Source organism: Ictalurus punctatus, chromosome 10 (assembly GCF_001660625.3).
Source record: "Ictalurus punctatus breed USDA103 chromosome 10, Coco_2.0, whole genome shotgun sequence".
NCBI lineage: Eukaryota > Metazoa > Chordata > Actinopteri > Siluriformes > Ictaluridae > Ictalurus > Ictalurus punctatus.
Genome location: NC_030425.2, coordinates 382,116 through 406,770, shown reverse-complemented (window position 1 = coordinate 406,770; position 24,655 = coordinate 382,116). Strand labels below are relative to the sequence as shown.

Below are 24,655 nucleotides of genomic sequence, written 5' to 3'. Positions count from 1 at the left end.
TTCCACTTGGCCGAACCTCTGCCATATGGACTCCACCACTTAAGGGTGGAGCCTCCAATGCCCGGGCCTCAGCCCCTTCCTCAACAGGATGTCTGCTCCCACATTTCAGTTACCCAGAATGTACATTGCACTCACTGACAAAACCTTCCCTCTGCCCGGAGAAGAATTAGTTATGCCTGCCGAAACAGGGGGCATGAACATAATCCTTCCTGGTGGTTGATGTATGAGACCACCACTGTGTTGCTGGTCACAATTAACACATGGTGACCTCTCAGTTGAGGAAGAAAGAATTTCAGTGCTAGAAATACGGCCCGCATTTCTAGGCGATTTATATGCCACTCCAGAGACCGTGAGCTGGACAGCCATCTAAGACCGCACCCCAGCTCATGAGGGAGGTGTCTGTCATTACCGTCTTGCAATAAGGATACGCCCGTAGAATGTGTCCTGAGGCTAGAAACCGGGGACACCTCCAAATTCTCAAAGCACATAGGCATTGCTGCGTGACACTTATTACTCTCAGAGGTTCGTCCTCAGACAAAAACCCAGACTTTTCAGCCACTACTGAAACGGCCTCCTGTGCAATAGGCCCAACAGTATGATGGTCGCTGCTGCTGCCATAAGCCCCAACAGTCTCTCATAGAGACTGGAGGGGATGCCCAGGTCCAGCTTTATCTTGCTCAATTTTGATAGGATTGACCCTGTGCATGTTGGGGATAGAAACACCCTCATCGTAGTAGAATCCTTATAACCTCTAGAAAAGTAGTCCTCTGCATTGGAGAAAGCATGCTTTCTTGAGGTTCAACCTGAGCTCCAAGCTCTTCATCTGGGCAAGAACAACATTGCGATGTTGACTCAGCAGTTCCCTGGATCATACTACGATTAACTAGTCATCCAGGTAGTTTAGTACACAGATGCCCTGGAGTCACAATGGAGCCAGAACGTCATCCAAGCACATTGTGAAGGTGCAAGGGGATAAAGCTAGCCCGAAGAGAAGAACCCGATATTGGCATGCGTTGCCTCCAAACACAAACCTCAGGAACTTCCTGTGACTTGGCAATATTTCTATGTGGAAATATGCATCTTTTAGGTCTATCATCACAAACCAGTCCTCAAACTGAATTTGCGGAACAATAAGTTTGGGCATCAGCATCTTGAACCTGTATGTCTGAAGAGTACAGTTCAGACGACGCAGATCTAAAATTGGCCGCTTACTCCCATCTTTTTTGTGGACCAGGAAATAATGGCTGTAAAAACCTCTGTGCCTCCTTCGCACTAGTGCTGGCCCAGGCCCCATTCGTGGATGCCCAAGCGAACGCAACACAACGGGGAAGGAACTGGCTGAACACCACCATATGTCGAGCTCACTCAGCAGGTCTGCTTGGTAGGCCTGCTACACTGCTATTGTCTGCAGTGACCTACAAGCAAGACCGACTACCACATAGGCCTTGCCCACCAACGCCGAGGAGGCCTTACATCGCTTGAATGGCAAAGTAGGCTCCCCTAAATTAGCTGCCGTTGATGGAGAGAGGTAGCTCGCAAGCGCATCCTTCACCTTCGGCATAGTTAAATAGCTGTGCCGTTCATTCTCCATGATGACCAAATAATCCGATATTGCGGGGCTATAAATACATATGGTTATGTATGGTTTTCCCCAGAACAGTGATATTTTCTCTTGCACTTTTTGCGAGCGTTACACAAACAATTGACATGCAGTTCACCCGATGGCGCAGTTCACAGGTGCCATGTTTACATCATGCGACGCATTTAATTGCCATGTCAACTGATCACGGCAGGCCTATAAATAAGCATGACGTTACACAAGCTTCAGATGCTGGTCACGTGCAAGGGCACTTCCCACAGCATTGAGCTCACATAACATTGAGTTCCCTTTGAAAGGGAAGAAAGCTCAACATCAGAAACAATGCTAATCCATGCCACATAAAAATACATACTTAAATTTTTTATTCATATAAAACACTGGGCCTCATTTGTTACACTGGATACAAATTAATTTATTCATAAACCTTGTGCAGGAACATTAACACAGGAAATCCTTAATGTGTAAATTAAAATTGTAATGTTGTGGAACATCTACAAGAAAAGGTTTCTGAGGTGTTGGATCAGCGTTAAATGGCCATGGCCAATTGGATTTCTTGTTATTGTCACATTTCAAACAGAGTGACTGATTGTTGCGCGCGCACACACACACATTAAAGCACAGGACTTTCTTTGTGTGATGCTCGGTGTCCATGATCACCTGGGTACAGTGTAGATCTCTTTTTCTCGCCTTTCATCTCAAACTGTTTTCTTTTCACATCACCACCTTCACACCTAATTCACATTTCCTATAAATTGTTCTTTCCGGGTGATGTTACACTGATTAATAATATGTAATTCAAAATAACTTCCACTTCTGCCTATGAGAAATTCCTTATCTATCCCTTTGGAGTCAATTTGTGATTTCAGGTCTCTGTGAGTTTTGTGGGTGTCACTAAGTGTAAATGAGCTGTGGCGTCCCTCTCGCTTCTTTCTGTGTGTGTGTGTGTGTGTGTGTGTGTGTGTACCTCAGTGTCTCCAGTGTACAGTGTGGATTCTCCAGTCCAGCAGAGAGCAGCTTCACTCCTGAATCCTGCAGTTTATTGCTACTCAAGTCCAGTTCTCTCAGTCTGGAGGAGTTTGAGCTGAGAACTGAGGACAGAACTCTACAGCTTTCCTCTGTCAGATTACACTCACACATCCTGGAAGAGAAATGATAAAATATCAGAAGACTGATCTCAAACACACAAACACAGACATACAGAAATCAGAGAACAGGAGACAACATCAGCACATTTACAGGAGCAGGGATGTCTTTCTGCACTCCACAATCTCTCAGCTACAATTTATTATAAGACCATTAGGTCATGTACATAACACACACATGTGAGAACGAGTAGCCTGCAAACAGTACACTCTGGTCTGTGTTCAAAGTTCTACAATTGACACTGCAGATATAGTGCATTTTATTACAGAAAATAGTAATAGAACTTTATACTACCAGTTAATAACATGCAGGACAGCTCATGTCAGTGCACTAGCAGGACTTAGCCCCCTGTCTTTCAAAGATAAAAGAAAATCCAGATCATCTTAGTTGCTTTAAAGAGAATTTTTCTGGATGTGGAACAGTGTGATCAACGGTCATAATAGGAACACAAGTCTAACGAGCTGGTATGTTATTGCCAGAATCAGGGAGTAACTCCACTTCCCATGACACACCACAGCCTACAATCCCCAGCACAACACTCCACCCTCATGTTCACAGTCACCCGAGTTCTAATTATGTACACCTGATCCCATCCACACACACCCCCTACAAATATGAACTCTCACAAGACACGCTCAGTGTGCCTTTACCTGAATTTACCAATCATTGTACTGTGTGTCTGGATATTCTGTTTTTATCTCCTTCCTTGTTCTCTGGTTTTTGGTGTTTGTCACAGTGTTGTTTGCCTTAGTGGCCCTCTATCTGTGGCAAAAGTTAGTTTAGCTAATGGCGTTAGTGCTTTAAAGCAAAATAATAATAATGAAACACACTCACTAGTTCCAAATGAGCAAAATCCTGGGGAAGCTCACAACTCAAAAGTGAGCGCCGGTCAGGGTGTCATTCACTATATGTTCGATGGTGACCACAGCTCTTCAGCTGCAGCCTCTGTGTTTTCTGGGTAAAGTGTCCGGCTTGGGGCTGCTCTTTCCCAGGCACCAAAGCAGCAACAAGCTGGACACATCACCCAAGATAGGAGCTACAGTGGGATATTGCTCGATTGTAACAAATAGTGAGTGTGTTTCATCATTATTATTTTTGTTTGCTTTTTTGCTTTAAACCTGCTAAAACCCTAAGTTAAGCTAAGCTAATTGGCTATTGCCACAATGGTGATGCTTTTGCTAGAGAGCACGGGTGGCTATGGGTCATGTGTGCATCTTCTGTTCACTCCCATTGCTAGTCACTGAACCAATTCACTCCAAATTTGCATAAAGTTAAACGAGTTTTCTCAATTTTGTCACGTCATTGGATGTGCCCACATATAGTTGCCAATGGTTGCTGTTGCTCATGTTGCCAGAAGTCGCCAGCTCTCATTAAAAATGAATGGTCTCTGGTTGCTTTGCCTCTGTGAGTCGCTGTATGTGTGAATGCACCTTTAGCACTAGGCAAAGGTAGGAAATGGCCTTGGTCCCCAGAAGCCAAGGTCCTCCCCGTTAAAATGCAAATTATATATATTTTTTAATTATTAATGCTAAATAACTTATGATGAAAATTTAAATATTGATCTTAAAACACAGAAATGAGGGCTCCATTCCTATATTTTGCTTAAATCACTAAATTGGCCCCTGCCCCTACATGAACACAGTCGAGCATTACAGACTTAATCCACTAAACATTATAAACCACTAATGAAGCTCCCCATCTACTAACCCCATTTCCATAAAAGTTGGGATTTGTTTTTTTAAATGCAATTTAAAAAATCTGTGATTTGTCAAGTCTCTTGAAACTTTAATTAACTGACAAAAGTACAAAGAAAAGATATTCAAAGGGAACCCAATTTTGAGTGAGCTTCACGATGTAGGAAGCGCCCTCGCGCATGACCAGCATCTGAAACTTGTGTGAAATCATGCCTATTTATAGGCCTGCCATGGTCAGGTGATGTGGCAATTAGGTGCATCCCATGATTATAAAAATGGCACACCGTCAGCCTCTGTTATCTGAAGTGAAGACATAATTCACAGGCATGCCCCAGTATGTCAAAGCTATGCAACGTCTTGTTCCCTTTTCAAAGGGAACACAGCGTTGTCTCAGATTCATGCTTTGGGAACGAGAATACCCATTCTGTCATACTGAGGGTATGGCCTGTTTGAATGACCAAAGCCCGAGGGTCACTGCAAGACTCTCTAACCTGGGGTGGAATGTGTGTCCAGACTGTAATATCGAATGAATGTATGTGGTGTAAACCACCCCACTGCAGCACACACATCCTGTATCCCTTTGGATAAAGCCTTCAAGGAGGTGACCCCCCTAGTGCAATGAGCCCTTATGCCCAGAGGCGTAGCGAGCCCGCACACCTCATAAGCAATTGAGATTGATTCCACTATCCAATTAGAGATGTGCTGCTTCTATCTACATGGAGTGCTACAGGGATGCTACAGCATCACCTCTACTGTCACCGCCAAAGCAGACCAGCAACTGCTCTGACTTATCCCACTGGCCAGAGCGGTGGATATAAGTAAAGAGAGCCCTTACTGGTCACAGTAAGTGCAATCTCTCTTGTTCTCCTGGGAGGAATCTTTGAGCTGGTGCCTCTCAGGGGCCAGACCCACAGTTTCCATAGTTCTGGCTGAGGGTGATAAATCAACCCTCTGGCTTGAGACAGTAGATCCTTGCGAACAGGAATCTCCCAAGGAATGCTGTCCAGCTGGGATATTATTTCTGAGAACCATATTCAAGCTGATTAATAAGGTTCTACAACCAGCAGACATAGACGGTCTTGGCGAACCCTCACTAGAGCTTGTGGGAGCAGAGTGATCGGGGGAAAAGCATACAGACATGACCTCTGGCCACATGTGAACCATGGTGTCAAGCCCCAGTGGTACGAGAGGAGTGAGGGTGAACCACAGCGGAGGTTCCGTCCTCAGGTAAAACCACTGACTTTTTAGCCACCACTGAGTCTCATGTACAATAGGCCTAATGGTATGATGTTGGCTGCAGCTGCCATAAGCCCCAACAAAGTCTTGCAGAGGCTGGAGGGGATGCCCAGACCCAGCTTTATCTTGCTGAATGTTGATGGGATTGACCCTATGCGTGTTGGGGATAGAATGCCATAGTAGAATCCCATATAACTCCTAGAAAAGTTGTCCTCTGCACTGGAGAAAGCATAATTTTGTTGCGGTTCAACCTCAGGTTGAGGGTTGGAGCTCACTCCAAGCTCGTGTGGGTGAGAACAACATCTAGATGTTGAATTGCCAGTTGTCTGGCTGCCACTATCGCCTTCCGCCTTCTGTGCCTCCCTTGCACTAGTGCTGGCACTAGACACGATGGGGAAGGAACTGGCTGAACGCTGTTGTATGATGTTTTGCCTCAGAAAACCAGTCAGTGGTGGTATTAAGTGTGCTGCCAAACAGGCCAGAAGGTTCAACAGGGGTGCCCAGCAGGGGGACCTTGTCTTTATCCCCCATCCCGGAGAAGTTGAGGCATAGGTGCTTCTCTGCCGCCATCCAAGCTACCCATTGAATGGCAGATATGATAGGTTGTTTGCTTGGTCACCCAGAGAGACAAATCTGTGGCACAGCAAAGATCTGCCACAGCCTTGGGCCCAATTCCCACCCAATTGTCGGGCTCACTCAGCAGGTCTGCTAGGTAATCCTGCAACACTGCCATTGTATGCAGTGACTCACAATTGAGACCTGCTGCCTTGTAGGCTTTGTCAACCAATTCCGAGGTGTCCTTACAAGACTTGGATGGTAATGAAGCCCCCCTAAATTTCCTGCCATCGATGGAGAGAGGTAGCTCATATGCGCCTCCCCTACCTTTGGCATAGCTAAATACCTGTGCTGTTCATTCCCCATGATGGCCAAATAATCTGATGTCACAGGGTTATAAATATGGCTAGTGTATGATTTTTCCCAGAAGCGTGACATTTCATCATACACTTCTGGAAAAAAAGGGGGAGTTTTCTGTGGTGTGAGGGCGATTTATTTTCACTGGGGAGATATCGCTCATCCAGCATGCTACAAACCACTTTCTCTTCCCCAGGCCAGTCTAGATTCAGTTTTCTACTGACCTAGTAATCACTTCAAGCGACTCTTTATATGCTTGAGAGCTGATCCCGTTTTTGGTGCAATGGTACCCCCTTTGGATCCTCGGAGTCAGAGAGGGTGTTTTGGCTTTCCATAATGGAAGGAGGAGTTGTCATGTGAATTCCAAAATCTGACGGAGAGCTGGATCCAAAAGACAGAGCAAGAGATAGAGCAGTGTTCATCTCTGGCTCCACTTTCAGATCCATATGAGATCTCCAGGACCTGAGATGTGAGGCTCTGAAACCCAACTCCCTTCTGCCAAGAACAGAGCAAGCCATGAGCAGAGATGCCTGATTGTAAAGTGCTCACAATGCACACAGTGGCATGGTCCATTCTCAGACACTTCCCACAGAAAGTGTGAACAACCCCCAGCCCCCCCCCATGAAGAAACGGGAGCATTGATTGAAACACTCCCTGAATTCTCTCGCACTCATACTTTTCATTTTTTTCTTTTTAAAGGGACAGAAAAGAAAAGTGATTTTTCCTTTTTGTGGAAAAATAGAGAGGAAATGAAGTCTTTTGCGAGCGTTCATGCAAACAACCGACATGCAGTCTCCTTGAAGATAAGGCTGACAGCATGGTTCACAGGTGCCGTTTTTATAATAACGCTGGACGCGCTTAATTGCCACGTCACCTGACCATGGCAGGCCTATAAATAGGCATGATTTCACACAAGCTTCAGAAACCGGTCATGTGCCAGGGCATGCATCGTGAAGTGCACACAACATTAACTTCCCTTTAAAATGGAACATTGAATATCTTTTCTTTGTAATTTTGTCAGTTAATTAAAGTTTCAAGAGACTTGACAAATCACAGATTTTTTAAATTGCATTTTAGAAAAAAATCCCAACTTTTATGGAAATGGGGTTAGTAGATGGGGAGTTTCATTAGTGGTTTATAATGTTTAGTGGTTTAAGTGGTTTAATGCCACATTTCCTCTGAATAGCAAACATGGTAAACAGAACAGCTGTAAATCTTTTGTGAAACTAAGAAACACTAAACTTATAGTTCTGTCATCTGTCCTTTAGTGTAATTTGTACTTTGATTAGAAAGTGTGTGCTTAATCTATCAACTTTTAGTTTCTCCTCCAAAAACCTTTTAATGAAAGCTGACAACTTCTCGCAACATGAGCAACAGTGACCATTGGTGACTAGATGTGGGCACGTCCAACGAAGCGACAAAGTTGATAAAAGTTTAACTTTATGTAAATTTGGAGCAACTTGGTTCAGCGACTACCAATGGGAGTGAAGACAGTAGAGCACACATAACCCGTAGCCACCCATGCTCACTAGTGCATTGCTCGCCAGCGCCATTGTGGCAATAGCCAATTAGCTTAGCTTAGGTTAAGGTATTTGCTGGTTTTTTATTTTTAAAGCGTACAGCAGGTTTTAATAGGTAAGGTATAAATAGGCATGATTTCACACAAGCTTCAGATACCGGTCACGCAACAGGGTGCTTCCCACACCGTGAAGCTCACACAACGTCTCATTCTCTCTCAGGGAACATGGTTACATGAGTAACCCAGACGTTTTCACTGACAAACTTAATTGTATTTTGTAAACATAAGCAAATTTAGTATTTGATGCCTTCATCTCACTCAAAAACAGTTGGGACAGAGACATGTTTACCACTGTGTTACATCACCCTTCCTTTTAATTACACTTTTTAATTGTTTGGGAACTGAGAATACTAATGGCTGCAGTTTTGCAAGTGGAATTTTTACCCATTCTTGCATGACACAAAACTTCAGCTGCTCAACTGTCCTTGGTCACCATTGTCTGATTCTCCTCTTCATGATGCGCCATAGGAGACAGATCTGGACTGTTGGCAGCAGACACACTCTGTGTCTATGATGCCATGCTCTTGTAGCATGTGCAGAATGAGGCCTGACATTGTCCTGCTGAAATAACCATGGACTTCCAGGGAAAAGGCATTTCCTTGATAGCAGCATATGTCTCTCTAAAATCCCAATACTGTATATGCCTCCACGTCAATGGTACCTTCACACATATGCAAGTCAACCATGCTGTGGGCACTGATGCACCCCCATACCATCACAGATGCTGGCTTTTGCACCTTTCACTTATAAAAGTCTGGTTGGTCTTTTTAATCTTTGGCATGGAGAACTTGACATCCGTTTTTCCCAAAAACAAGCTGAAACGTGGACTCCTCTGACCACAGCACACATTTCCACTGCCTTTCAGTCCATGTGAGATGTGTAAACGCCCAGAGAACTCGGTGGCGTTTCTGCATAGACTTGATGTAATAGAGTTTCGGGTTGCATTTCTGGATGCAGCGGCCAACTGTTAAGTTACAATTTCTGAAGTACTCCCGAGCCCATTTGGTTATATTTATCCCAGTAGCATGATAATTTCTCATGCAAAGCCGCCCGACGGCTCGAAGGTCATGCACATTCAACAGTGCTTCCAGCTCTGCCCTTTTCTCTGGATTCCCTGAATCTTTTCACAGTATTATGCACTGTAGATGGTGAAAGACCTAAATTCTTTGCAATCTTGCATTGAGCAGTATTCTTTTTGAACTGACTGACAATTCTTTCACAAAGTTTGGCACAAAGTGGTGAGCCACGAACCATCCTTGCTTGCAAAGACTGAGACTTTTGGTAAATGATCCTTTTATGCCTAATCCTGATACCGTTCCCTGTTACTTGATCCTCCTAAATGGTGTTACTTGAATATTCTATAACTTTTCAGTCTTATTTTACCTCTGTCCCAACTTTTGTTGAGTGTGTTCAAGGAATCAAATTCCTTTTGCAAAATAAAATTAAGTTGGTCAGTGAAAACACTGGATATCTTTTCTTTGTACTTTTGTCAGTTAAATAAAGTTTCAAGAGACTTGATAAATCACAGATTTTGATTTTTATTGCATTTTAGAAAAAAATCCCAACTTTTATGGAAATTGGGTTAGTATCTTAAGTGTGTGTGTGTGTGTGTGTGTGTGTGTGTGTGTGTGTGTGTGTGTGTGTGTGTGTGTGTGTATGTGTGTGTGTGTGTGGGTGTGTGTGTGTAAAATAATTTGTTCAAATATTATTCACATTTACAGCATTTAACAAACACCCTTCTCCAGAGAAATTACCAATTTTGATGATAAATTTTAATCAGTTAATCAATAAATTAATCACATAAATAAGAAATTAATTAATTAATTGTTATTATCAATGAGACCTCGGGATATAATGTATTGTTCGGCCATAATAGTTTAACTGTCAAGATATTGATAGATTTCAGCCTCCCATCTAATATCCCAGCTGCCATTGATAACATGCCAATAGTAGTGGTACTTTACAGTGAGCTCAATAAGCAAATTTCTCTGATGTTATCTGCCCTCATGGAGCCAGTACCATGTCCAGCTTTATAACAGATTTTGATAGTGTGTCCAGTCAATTCTTCTGATCTTTCTGGAATGTAACAACACAAAAGCTAAAGTAAATCTGATCAAATATTATTAAGTGTCTGTTGTTGTCAACACTAAATAACAGTTTCTTGATCTGGGAAAGACACTGTTGTTTTGAAACATAATTAGCTTTTATTACTCAATAACATTATATAGAAGATAGAAAGCTTTCCAGAAAGTTCCACAGGATGTCTGGTTCAAAAACCCCATATAAATGAAAAAAAAAAAAAAGTAAATAAATAAATGTGTGTTATAATTTGTAATATATATATATATATATATATATATATATATATATATATATATATATATATATATATATATATATATATATATATATATATATATATTTTTTTTTGCAACAGCCCTGATTTTGTCACTGCCTTTCAGGGCATGGTGATAGGGTTCACATGAAAAACCCTAACTCTGTTTAAATCCAAATATGAAAACAGTTCTGAATATTTTGAGCACTAAACAGATACAGATACAAATAATAGCTTTGTGTTCCACCTCTAGCAGAGACACAAGATCTAAACAGTGATAATTACGTAAATACAAGTCGTAAATACAGATTTAATTCTATATCACGTATAAATAAATCTAGAAAGTAAACCTGATTTTCACAAATACATTTCATTTTTTTTTTACAAACATTTAAATCATATTCTAAAATTTACAGCTAAATAAAAACACACACAATCATTTCTGTAATATTTGGTGATAATGTGATGGAGTGAGTGAGTGTGTGTGTGTGTGTGTGTGTGTGTGTGTGTGTGTGTGTGTGTGTGTGTGTGTGTGTGTGTGTGTGTGTGTGTGTGTGTGTGTGTGTGTGTGTGTGTGTGTGTGTGTGTGTGTGTGTGTGTGTGTGTGTGTGTGTGTGTGTGTGTGTGTGTGTGTACCTCAGTATCTCCAGTGTACAGTGTGGATTCTCCAGTCCAGCAGAGAGCAGCTTCACTCCAGAATCCTGTAGTTTATTATTACTCAGGTTCAGTTCTCTCAGACTGGAGGAGTTTGAGCTGAGAACTGAGTACAGAACTCTACAGCTTTCCTCTGTCAGATTACACCCCCACAGCCTGGAAGAGAAATGATGAAATCTCAGAACACTGATCTCAAACACAGCCATAATACAGCTAAAGTTTAACATTCTGTTTAGTTCAGTTTCATTTGTATAGTGCTTTTAACAAATTGTCCCAAAGCAGCTTTACAGAAATATATACATTCAGGATCCATCCATCCATCTTCTACCGCTTACTCCTTCTTCAGGGTCACGGGGAACCTGGAGCCTATCCAAAGGAAGCATCGGACACAAGGCGGGGTACACCCTGGACAGGGTGCCAGTCCATCGCAGGGCAACAATCACATACACACTCACACACCCATTCATACACTACAGACACTTTTAGACACGCCTAAATTCAGGATATAGAATTTAAATATATGAATTTATCCCTAATGAGCAAGCCAGAGGAAACGGTGGCAAGGAAAAGCTCCTTGAGACAATATGAGGAAGAAACCTTGAGAGGAACCAGACTCAAAAGGGAACCCATCCTCATCTGGGTGACACCAGATAGTGCAATTATGAATAAATCCCTTCTACAAATGTGCTAATACTACATGCTCAAATAGTGTAATTGTGTAACCAGGAAAATTCATTACAGTTTTTTACATGAAGTCTGTTTTGTTAATCCAATGTTCACTTATTGAGACTTGAGTGCAAAACTTGAGTGCAAAACTGATTGAGACTTGAGTGCAATTGCAGTCCTAAAGCTATCATAGCAACTGAAGTCCTAGCCATTATAGCATAACTGTTCATATGAATCGAGGTTCAAAGCCACCTTTATGGTTTTTAAGTGGTACCATCCTCAATAATCTTAATGATCTTTAAGCTGCACCATGTGGGGCCATCCTCAGCAGTAGCATGTGACTTCCAATTGATGAGAACTTGAACCAGAAGTAGGGCATCCGGATGGATCAGGCAGGTCCGGAGAGCAGAAGGGGTCAGGATAACTGGTATTTCAGGAATATCATGTGGAGCTCAACAGAAAGAGAGAGGGAGGGAAAGAGATGGAGAGATTATTAGGTATGCTTATTGTCCCATAATGGTTAGGGACAATGTACTTTGTGTGTGTAAAAGCAGGGACTCCGGCAAGACTAACTATGACAGCATAACTAAAAGGAATAGCCAGAAGTAAAAACAGACATGAGGGCTCCCTGGGACATAAGGCGGCCAGACACCCCACCTACAACAAACCTGGGTGAAGGCGTGAAAGTAGTGAGGCGACAACATCCAACATCCCAATTCACCACAACTGTCACAATTCAAAGTGCAGATTTTTAAACATTTAATAACAAACAAACAAAATACAAAAGACTCTACAACTAGGATACAAAACACCATGGCAAAGACAAAACATGGCAGTAGAGACAAAGGTATAGTTAGACGATGTACGACAAGGAACCAGTGCAAACAGTGGCTATATATGAGTGCTCGTTAACCAGAAAGTGATTCAGGTGCAGGTGGTCATGTGACTGATGAGTACGGTGCGGTGGCTGCTGGGAACTTAAGTCCAGAGTTCCTTCCCTGATACATGACAAGAACACTCTATAACTGTGAGCCTCTAGATCTGCTCCTTTGCCTAAGAAAACACTATTCACAAAAAGCTTGATTAAACAAATACGTTTTTAGCCTGGACTTAAACACTGAGACTATGTCTGAGTCCCGAACACTAATTGGAAGGCTGTTCCATACCTGTTGGGCTTTGTAAGAGAAACCTCTTCCCCCTACTTTAGCCTTCACTATTCGAGGTACCAACAGATCATAAAAGAAGAAAAGTTCGCTTAGGTATTGTGGCGCGAGACCATTCAGTGCTTTATAGGTCAATAGTAGTATTTTATATTCACTGCAAAATTTTATTGGGAGTCAATGCAGTGTGGATAAGATCGGGGTGATGTGGTCATATCATCTGGTTCTATTAAGGACTCTTGCAGCTGCATTCTGGAGCTTGTTAAGCCTTTACAATAATCCAACCTAGGGGTTGACGAAAGCATGAACTAATTTTTCTGAATCGTGTAATGACATATTTCTTATCTTAGCAATATTTCTGAGATGAAAGAAGACTAGTAATATTATCTACATGAGAATCAAATGAAAGACTGGAGTCAATAAACACACCTTTTATTACTCCACATAATGAAACAGAAAGGCCATCCAGAGTTACTATGTAATCAGAAAGATTTCTTCTAGCTGCATGTGGTCCTAGTGGAAGTACTTCTGTCTTGTCAGAATTAAGTAAAAGGAAGTTAATGAGCATCTGTTGTTTAATGTCCTTTATACATTCCTCAACTTTATTAAGCTGCTGTCTGTCATCTGGCTTTGCTGAAACATACAGCTGTGTATCATCAGCATAACAGTGGAAGCTAATACCATATTTACAAATAATTTGACCCAGAGGTAGCATTGTAAGGAAAATTAGCTGTTTGGGTTAAGTTTTTGCATTCTCCACCATTATATGTAACAAAAATTAGTTGTTTACATTGTGCTACCCATATTCTCCACCAAATATGTAGGCAAGACTAGAGAGCAAAGAGTTGGATTTTAACTCTCTCTTGCTAGTCCTGCCCTACCAACCAACCAGAAATTGTCTTAGGGCGATGTTAATCAGTTAATCATATGATGTTAATCAGTCCATTGTCTCTGCAGATGGGAGGTTCTACACTTTTTCATGATGTGTGGACTAAACTTTGTCCGAAATACTAACATGTACATATAATGATATCTATATAATGATATCTGAATTTCCTTACTCGTATCCTCAACGAATACACACATACCACACAAGACATATACTAACTCTTGTTAAGTACTCTACTAATAGTAAATACTAATAGTAAATACAATAATCATACTAGTACTACTATACTAATACATACTAAATGAATGAAACAATTTGTGGCAACTTATTGGTAGAAATGGCAGAAACTAAGTGATTGCTGTTTTTCCCTTTCAAAGGGAACTTCAACGTTGCGTTTAGCATAACACTATGGGAACGCCTCTCATGCTTGACTGGCATCTGAAGCTTTTCTGAAATCATGCCTATTTATAGGCCTGCCATGATCAGGTGACATGGCAATTAAGTGCGTCATGTGATGTAAATTTGGCACCTGTGAACCGTGCCATCAGCCTTTATTATCTTCAGCGAAAGACTGCATGTCGGTTGTTTGTGTAAAGAAATAAAAAGACGGTTTATTTCCTCACTGTCTTTTCTCAAAATCTCAGAACTTTTCTATCCCTTTAAAAAAAGAGAAGAAAAAAAAGAAGAAATGAGTGAGAGAGAAAAATATGAGTGAGAGAATTCAGAAGTGTGTTACAGCTTGCTCCTGGTTCATCACGGGGAATAGTGCACACTTTCTGGGTGAAGTGTCTAGGGATGTAGCATGCGATGGCAGCCTCGAGAGGCTGCGCATGGTAATGCCTACATTAAGCATCTCGGGTCGCGACTCGCACTCTTCTTGGAAGCGGAAGCGAGTTCGGTTTCAGAGGCTCGTGGATTTAGGCCGGCCACTCAGCTAGCCGTCTCAGGTTCGGGGATCTCTTATGGATCCGGAAGAGGAGCCGGAGACGAGAGCTGCTCTATCTCTTGCTCTGTCTTCCGGGTTCGGCTCTCCGCTGGATTTTGGAGCTTGTGTCGCAACTCCTCCTTCCGCTATAGAAAGCCAAAGGGGGGAAAAAAATACACATACAAATAATAGTAATAATTTCTCTCTGACTCCGAGGAGCCAGAAGGATGTGCTAAAAACTGAGATCAGCATATAATGAGCTACTTGAAGTGATTACTAAGGCTGGATGAGCCTTTTTCTCCCCAGTGAAAGTAAATTCCTCACACTGCAGAAACTCCACTTTCTTCCAGAAGTGCATGACAAAATATCAGGCTTCTGGGGGAAAACCATGCATAAGCCGCATTTATAACCCCACGATGTTGGATTATTCGGCCATTGTGGGGAATGAATGGCATGGCTATTTAGCTATGCTGAAGGTGGAGGAGGCGCTTGCAAGCTACCTCTCTCCATCGACGGCAGGTAATTAGGGGGGCCGACTTTGCCATCCAATCCACCGTGGCATGGGTTGGCAAGGCCTATGCAGTAGTAGTCTTGCTTGTGGGTCACTGCATCAATGACAGTGTTGCAGGCCTACCAAGCAGACCTGCTGAGTGAGCTCAACATATGGCGGCATTCAGCCAGTTCCTTCCCTGTTGTCTCAAGTTCACCTGTGCATCCACGAGTAATTCAGTCCTGCATTACTAATGGTGTGTTTTCAGTTTGTTTGCACCCCCCAAAAAATTTTTGCACCAGCCGCCACTGCAAAAAACAAAAGCGTTCTTCAAAAATTTAAAGTACAGCAGAAAGTAAAGTGAAACTACAATGAATGAGAATAATAGCGTATAATTCCCAGCCAGCTCCATCAAACCCCTTCAGATGATTCAGAATGCTGCAGCACACCTTGTCTTCAACCAGCCCAAGAGAACCCATGTCACACCCCTCTTCATCTCCCTCCACTGGCTTCCTGTAGCCGCCCGCATCAAATTCAAGGCCTTGATGCTGTTGGCTCAAATTTAGCCTATTACCCAAAAACACTTAAAATTCAACATAGAAGCCAATACTCACATCTACCTCTGAGCCCAGTTGGAGATAGAAAAAAAAAGACACCAGCCGTGAGTGAGAAGAAGCAAAGGTCCAGCTTTATTGGTTCCGTTCCACCACACGAGATCCACACCAATGAGAATTCTCAGAAGTGATCCGATACCCTGAGCTTAAGCTCCAGTATTTATACTGTACTTACACAGTAAATAACCCATATGTTTCAAGAAGACTATGATCTCACTACCAATAGGGTTAAAAAAGAGCTCATCTACCTTACTCTTATGTTCCAGAAAAGGGCTATTCCACTTACACATAGAATCAAAACCAGGCGTTTCAGATTACACATAAAATCAGAACCAAGGGATTTCTAATAACCCAGAAAGTCAGAACCAAGGGATTTCAATAACCCAGAGACTCAAAACTAAGGGATTTCAGTAACACAGAGAATCGAAACCAGAGGATTTCAGTAACCCAGATAATCGAAACCAGAGGATTTGAATTACCAAAATCTACTAAAATCCACAGTGGAGAGACTAAACAATCTAGAGTGACCTTGGTCTTACTGTTATCTTGCGGGGGGGGGGGGGCAGCTTGACTCAGACACCCTTATAAATGGCTCCTCATGGTTCTTTCTTAAAATTAAGGCCTTCCTTGAGAGCCTGCATTTCTAGTTTATAATTTATTTTCATATTAGCTCTATATCTCTATTTTATATATAGTTATACTGCTTGAATTCATGGTTTACTGTACTTCCTACTTCATAATATCATTATATTACCCTTCTACTGTCCCACATATCCTATTATTCTGTTTTTTATAAAGAGTATATATATTATTATTATAAGATATTACCCTTATAATATCTTAATATTCCTTTTTATTATTCTTGTAAAGTTATATTAGTATGTGTGTGTGAGAGAGAGAGAGAGTGTGTGTGTATGTTATGTCTACTTGCCCACCCTTGACTGTACGAGCGTGTGTCTGTGTGTGTGTTTGTGTGTGTGTGTGTTATCACTCCTCAGCTCGTATACTTCTTTTTGACTTTTTTTGACTAATAAACCATAGTGTATTACTATTAAAGATCTAAGATCTTTAAAGTGTGAATCCAATTCAATATTCAATATCAGTCAATATCCGCCTCACACTGCTTCTGTGTGTCTTGGTGCCCGTCTTTTCTTCTTCTCCCCTTTACTGGATACTAGGTCTCCCTCCTGTTTATTTCATGTCATTTTTATCCACAACATTTCCCCCCTCTGAGGCTATAAAGCCTCATACAATACCCTAATTAAGCGGGTATCTGTGGAAAAACTGGTTCTGCTGCACCCCATGGTCGTCCCCCGCTAGCTGTCGGAGGATTACTCTAACGAAGCCATAATCCCTGCGCCCGTCCTCGTAATCAAATGGGTCCCTTACAGTAACCACTTCTACACAACACTGATCCGAATAGGAGCTGAGGAGGTTTTGTAGACCTGGTGGGAGACGTGCTAGCGTTGTGCGCCCCGGGGTCTCATAGTAGATTGGCAGCTGGAGAATGGGCCTTAGGACCCCCCTACGTCCACTTTGCGCCGGACATATGTAGATGTACCTAGCCATAACTCTTAACCCTTAACTTACTTCTCCTTTCAACTATATATATATCTTATTTCGAATCTAACTACCTTGATTATACGTTTGTTTGCCTACATCGATTATAAGTGTGATTAACTGAGTTCCCCTAATCATTCATTACTACTACTACTGCCATCGCTAGTTTACGTATGAGTGGCCACTAAAGTAACTATTTGATTGGATCTACACATCCCTATCTTTCTCAACTAGGCCTATCAGCCCACAGTTTTGTATTTGTCGGGACCTGCAGAGTCTTGCTTCCCCACAAAAAACAAACCCCAATCCTTCACAGTCAGGGGTGGGCAAAAAAACCTATGAGGAAAAATTCCCACCCTGCCAGCACTATGTGCTCGACAGCACCATTATACTTTTCTCGTGCCTGAGTGCATCATATCACAAACATTTTATAACATTTTATAACAATACAACTGGACAGTCTCTGTTGGCAGTATCTCTCTGTATGCTGGTTGTCTTCAGCTCAAGCACTTTACGTACTGTAGAGAGCCACCCTTTGGGGAGAGGTTAGGCTAGCACTTACACCCAGGGTATGGATCATCACATCTTCTTCTCACCCCTCAGGGTTCAGTAGATCTGCAACACAGATGAACACATTGAAAACACCAATAGGTCCCGTTTTTCTCGGATAGGCCCATTTGGCCACTACCTTGTACAAACAGGTCCTTGCGCCCCCTTTCCCATCAGTCCTGGCTCATGTCCCGTCTCATGTTCTCGTAGACGGTCTCGCTGGTGTCACTGCTGTCGCTGCTCATTGTCCCCCGCCTGTCGCTGCTGTCGCTGCTCATTGTCTCCCGTCGCATGGTCTCAATCACCACCCCCCTTTGAGGCGGTCACGCCTCACCCTTAACAACGTACTGGCCAGAAAAGGAGGTGGAGGACATCACCATCCGCCGTGCGCAGGGGATCGCACAGCAGGCCACCAGAGCCACAAGGAGAAGGAGGACGAACAGGGATATTCCCAAGCGGGTCAGGGCAGCAGTCCAATCTCCAGAAAGAAACCAGGAGAGCCACGGCAGGAGGCGGAGACTAGACCCAAAGCCGGAGTTAGCTGCTTGCTCCGCTTGGAGGGCCTGTAGTTGGCCCAGGACCTTGGAGAGAACACCTTCAGAACCAGTGTGCAAAGGGATTGCAGCACAGCACTTGGGACCAATCATAGCACAGACACCCTCCTCAGGGGCCCGCATCTGGTCCAGGACAAAACGGTTCTGAGCAGCCATGAGGGACGTGGCATGGAGCTGATCACTTACCAGTCCGAGAGCACTCACCGAGTAGTTAATGAAGCGTTGCTCGTTGTACCACATGTAATTAATCCATGCCACGTTGCGTTTAATCTGCACGGCCGGGAGCAAAATAGACGCTACACCACTGCCAACGGCCTCCATGGCTCTGTAGCGAGCAGGAACGCCAATGGGGGTACCCCCAAAGTCAAGCTGGATGGTCTCATCAGCAGCCCAGTCAGAATCGTTCGCTGCACCAGCGTCACGGACATGCTGAGTCCACAGGGCCACATCGCGGCGTGAACGGGACCGGCCGGATGACAGTTGGTCAGCCACCAACAAAACACGGGTCTTACAGTCCAACCTAACCGGGGTGCAGCATCCCTGCCATTCCGCAGGCAAAGTCTGGCGTACACGTTGGCCCCCGCAAAACCAGAAATCATCCACAAGGGGAACAGTACCACCACTAAGATCAGGTAGGGGAATTGTCACACTGGGGGTGCATGGGGATGAATCACAGACAGAGAGGGTCTCAATTTGCAAATCATTAGCGAACAGGGAGACATTACATTGGGCAGACACGTTTCCCACAGGATATACGCCAACAGAGGAGCAGAGGCAGATGGGAAAGAACAAGGGCAGAGACGGTTGGACGCGGACAAAAGTCGGCACTTGAGTGGATACAGGGTGAAACAGGCATGAGGAGCTTGCATTGTACATCCACGATGGGCCAAAGTCAACAGAAAGGGCCCCAAAGGAGGCACACAGTAGGACACAAAAAATCAACAGAATAGGGTGTGGTGAGGCATTCCGTGAGGTTCCCCATAGGCAGCATAAAATGGGGGGTGAGGCTACGATCATGACATACGAGACACGAGCGATCTGTCACAGATCGAGCAGTATGGACCATCCATGCCAGATACATGTTACTCTGCTCCTCCGTAAGTGAGGTGTTATCGGTGGAGATTGAATAGTATTGTAATTTCATTAATTTATGTGCGATCGGAGTTGACATCGGGGCAATGAGGAGGGGGTGGAGAGCCCGGGATGCGAAAGGTGACCCTGTACTATCATAGTAAGAACACACTGTAGCCGAGCAAAGGAACCGTAGCCACAGGGGGCCAATAGTGGGCAGCTCAAAGGAGCACCTACTCGTCCGTGCCCTACCAGTAATTCTAAGATGTCCTACGCGAATCTCCACAGACCGAGCTTGGGAGAAAGTGAATGAGGCCAAATAGGGACTTCTCCCAATCAAGGACTCTTCATGGGCGAGTCTAAGGAGAGCTAACGCGCACATCGAGCTACGGGAACCTATAGTTGAGCCAGGGGCCATCCAGGATCAAACATGCCTAATACGGGGATAGGGGGCTGTGCGGGAAGTAGCAGCCACTAGTGGGCGTAACGTATGATAGGAATCCAGGGAATTATTGAAGGTATGAACAGTCCTTTTAAACATTGGTTCGTAGAAAAAGAAAAAGAGTTCTATTAGCCCTGCTGCAAAAATCACTCTACCCACATATGTGCTACTATTCTGTGGAACTCGTCCCACCAGTCCCCTCCAGAACCGGTGGTAGGGGAGTGCGCAAGGATTCATGCGGAGACTGACATTCAGGAGTAAGCTCAGGTAAGTTCAACTGTGCTTCTAGGGACTGTAGCGTATCCGAGTCGATTAGGCTCAGAGGCAAAGCGGGGTCGTCAAGGTCCTGACAGAGAGTGGCAAACGTAGACAGAAAATCCTCCTCCGTTGGGGTTACAACTTCCTGTGGGCTGGTAACTACGACACCCATCACTTCTACTGGGGGCGTGAGAACGGTAGGGCTACTGGCATCAGACTGAGACAGTTTATCTAGTTTTTTCACAGCCCGCCGCTTAGTCTGGGCTCGAGTGCCGTAGGCAGGGCTCAGGGATGCATCCGAATCACTGTCACTCTCAGTGAACACCACTGCCCCAATGTACTGACTAGTCTTGAGGTCGATGGTTGTTCGTCGGTAGTGTCTTGCAGTAGCGGTCCCTTACCTGGTTCGGTGCTGCTGCAGTGGTTCAAGTGATACCAGTAATTCCTCCCCTCTACTTTCACAGCCGTTCGGGTTGCAGCAACCACGGTGAACGGTCCTTCCCGACGTCCCGCAAGGGGGCTCTTTCTCTTGAAAACACGAATGTATACCTGGTCCCCCGGTGCCACTAGGCGCACGTCCTCCCGTACCTCGTTCTCTCCATGGACTGCCTCACGAACCTGTGAATACAAATGTCTATGGATTTGGGTGAGGGTTCGCACATAATCCTGCATTTCATCCTCCAATTGTGCCAAAGACGGCCCTGTGTATGGACCTCGGGTGAACGCCATAGGCATTGGGCGCCCAGTAAGCATTTCATGAGGAGTCAAGTGCGTCATACAATTGGTCTGTGAACGCATCTTCATCAATGCCAGTGGTAAGGCCTGTACCCAGTTTAGGCGAGAGCTCTCGCATATTTTTGCCAGTTTATTAACTAGGGTACCGTTCATTCGTTCTACCATGCCCTGGGATTGAGGATGATATACACAGCATAGCTTATGATCTATCCCCAAGGCAGATGCCACATTGTCAATGACGTTATTCACAAAGTGGGTGCCGTTGTCCGAACTCACAAAATCTGGAATACTGAACCAGGGAATGACCTCGCGACATAAAAATTTAGCCGCGGCTCTCGCGTCTTCCTTGGAAGTCGCAGCTGCCTCCACCCACCTGCTGAAGCGGTCTACTATTACTAGAATGTAGCGCTTCCCTTCTTTCCTGTTGTCTGCTCCCATGTCCACATAATCCATCATTATATGCCGGAACGGCCCCGTCGGCGGGGGAATATGTCCTAAAGGGGCAGTGAAGTTCTTTCGCACATTGTTCTTGATACACACCTCACATCTTTTCAACGCATAGTCCACCATACTGGCCAGAAATGGGGACCACCATTCCTGACGGATTTTTCGGATAGTTTTGGTCCTATGGGCGTGATTCAAGCCATGGGCTTCTTTGATCAAGAGCGGGAGGTAACAGGCTGGGGCTATACACAATCCTTCTATGCTGCACCACAATCCAGTACCCGCCTCTTTTTTCGCCCCCCCCGTTTTATCCACACCGATACTTCAGCCACACCTGCGGTGTTCTGCAGCTCCACTAAGTGGGCCACATTGTCTACCTGCGGATGCCGCAGCGGACTTTCCCCAGGCTGAGTTAGGGCCATCATCTGCCCCGGCCCTACGGCAGCATTCTTAGCTGCCTCATCCGCCAGTGTGTTCCCTTTAGTGATAAAGGAGTCATCAGTCCTATGTGCCCTGCATTTCACTACAGCTAATTTTGTGGGCAATGTCATAGCATATAGTAAATCTGAAATCGCTTCCTGGGGTACACCATCTATCGGGGTTACCAGTTTATCGGCCGGATTCACCGTGGTGCACCGTTCTATAGTGAGCTCCGGGGCTGACAGAATGGAGTCATATCCTGTTCGATGGGAGTTCGTTATCACAAAGGTCTGACTCATTAGGAGCGCATGCAGTGCATGGGTCGTATATAATGTAACTTAGTGCCCCATGGTGATTGAGGACGCTTTCTGATATGAAAATGAGGCCGATGCCAAAGACAGATAACAGGGGGGCATCCCTTTTTCCACGTTATCGAGAGCCGTGCTGTAATAGGCGATGGCCTGTTTTCCCATCCCTTGTTGCTGCTGAGTTAGAACAGCCGATGCGTACCCCTTTCTTTCGGATACGTAGAGGTGAAACGGTTTGCTATAATCTGGGTTAGCCAGTGCAGGAGCGGTCATTAAGGCCATTTTAATATCTGCGAGTGTGGCTAGAGCTTCAGGAGTCCAGACGAGGGAGGTATTTGGCTGTGATTGGTCTGCTGCCTTAATCATATCCCGTAATGGTTGGACCCTTAGCGCGAACTCACATATCCATGGGCGACTGAACCCCGCCATTCCTAGAAACGCCAACATCTGTCGCACGGTGGTTGGCTGTGGGGCCTTGCGTATGGCCTCTACATGCTTTGGCGCTATAGTACGGCTTTCTCCCTCTAACACACGACCTAGGTATTCCACTTTTTGCCTACAAAATTGCAACTTTTCTTTACTTACTTTGTGGCCATTTTCGGCCAACATTCTTAGAACCTTTAGAGAGTCGTGCTGGCATTGTTCTTTGGACGCACTACAAATCAAAAGGTCGTCGACATATTGCAAGATGGTGCTACGGCACTCCAGGGCTGAGAGGTCTTGAGCCAGTACCTGATTAAATATGGATGGGCTTTCACAGTATCCCTGCGGAAGTCTAGTGTATGTGTACTGCTGCCCTTCGTACGTGAAAGCAAACAAGTGCTGTGAGTCTGGGTGCAGTGGCACGCTAAAAAATGCCTGGCATAAGTCTATGACAGTATACCATTTGGTCCCTTCTGGAATGTTTGACAATAGGGTGTGTGGGTCTGGCACTACTGGTGTTTCAGGTATCACGATTTGGTTAATAGCATGCAAATCATGTACTAGCCTCCACTTCTCTGAGTCAGGTTTTCCAACTGGAAAAATGGGGGTATTGCACTGACTTCGCGTGGAGATTAGCACTCCAGCCTCTACCAATCCATGTATTGTGGGCCGTATGCCTTCTCTAGCGTGCACTGACAACGGATACTGTTTCAGGTAGGGCAACCTTGCATTCTCTTTTACCTTAATCTGAGCTAGGTCGGCGGATTTAACAAACCCTACGTCGGTCGGATGTTTTGTCCATGGCTGTTCTGGAACAGTTTTCAGTATTTCCTCATTGTCCTGATCTTTTGCTGCCTTAACTGCCATTTGCAAACCACTTCGGTCCGTGCTCGTGCATATGCAGACACTAGTGGCTACGGCGGTGTCAACTGCTGTTATTGAGATTCGCACAAACTTTCCATCAGGCGACTTGTGCAGAGACGGATTGGTAGTTGGCTTCCACTCTTTTACTTCTTTCGCCTGCCCTATCATTGACCCTACATCTTCCGGTTCAAGGCCTTTGGTGACCATGAGTGTAACATGGGGCGCTGTCCCTTCCAGCTGATACCAGTTAGTGATTCTCTCTGGGAGCTTGATCATAGCCGCCACTCCCTGTGGGCCGCTTATTATTTCCATAGTTTTAATGTCCATTACTTGTCCCTGTTCCATGTCTTCCCAAAGCTGAGCATATTCCTGGTCTCGTCCACCGTCATCATATTTAATAGTGCAATAAAAGGGGCCACCACCTCTGTGCAATCGGGCCGCATGTACTGTAACCATGGTTTCCATTCTGCGTATCTGTGCCAGAGTTCCGAGTTAGATGGATCGGACATCTCTAACCAGTATACCATCCTCACATTATGGGCGGTGCTAGGTGGCTCGTGCAACAGTAGGTATTGTGTGGATATTGATTTGGGGAATGTCACCCAAATCCCAGTCGCCTCGCACTGTATCTGAGCTCCCAACTTACACAGGGCATCACGTCCCAGTAGGTTAACAGGCGCTCCTGGCGAATATAACAGGGGTGCTTGTATTGTCACGCCCTCCAGAGTTAGTTCTTGAGGCTCAGTGAATCGTAAGGTCTGTATTTTTCCTGAGAAGCCCCATAGTTTGAATTGCCTTACAGGTGAGGGGGAGCTGTGAACCTTCTTTCCCTATGCTTGAATATGTAGCTCCAGTGTTGATCATAAAAGGCGCTTGCAAGGTGTTTCCGATCGTCACTGTAACAGTTGGCTCTTGTTCTGGGTGCAGTGTGGTGACGGACTGCATGAGCTCCCCCCGGGGCTTCTCTAGGTCTCCTCAATTCTGGCTGGGTCCCAGCTCCCCATAGGGGCCATACATGGGGCCACCTTGGAGTACTGGGGTAGTGGTTGACACGGTTGAGGTGGCATTCCATAGCTCTCCGGCGCTCTCAGTCCAAGCACCTGACCTCTTCTTTCAGCCCTATCCACGCG

General features: G+C 44.6%; 1 protein-coding gene across 1 annotated transcript in view; it reads right to left on the bottom strand.

The window, feature by feature from the left end:
- The window catches only part of LOC108270850 (NACHT, LRR and PYD domains-containing protein 12), a 94,659-nt gene that overhangs the window by 11,009 nt on the left and 58,995 nt on the right, over nucleotides 1–24,655 (bottom strand). The window contains 2 exon segments of the mRNA XM_053683354.1: nucleotides 2,565–2,738; nucleotides 11,136–11,309. Of these exon segments, the coding sequence (XP_053539329.1) occupies nucleotides 2,565–2,738; nucleotides 11,136–11,309 (348 nt within the window).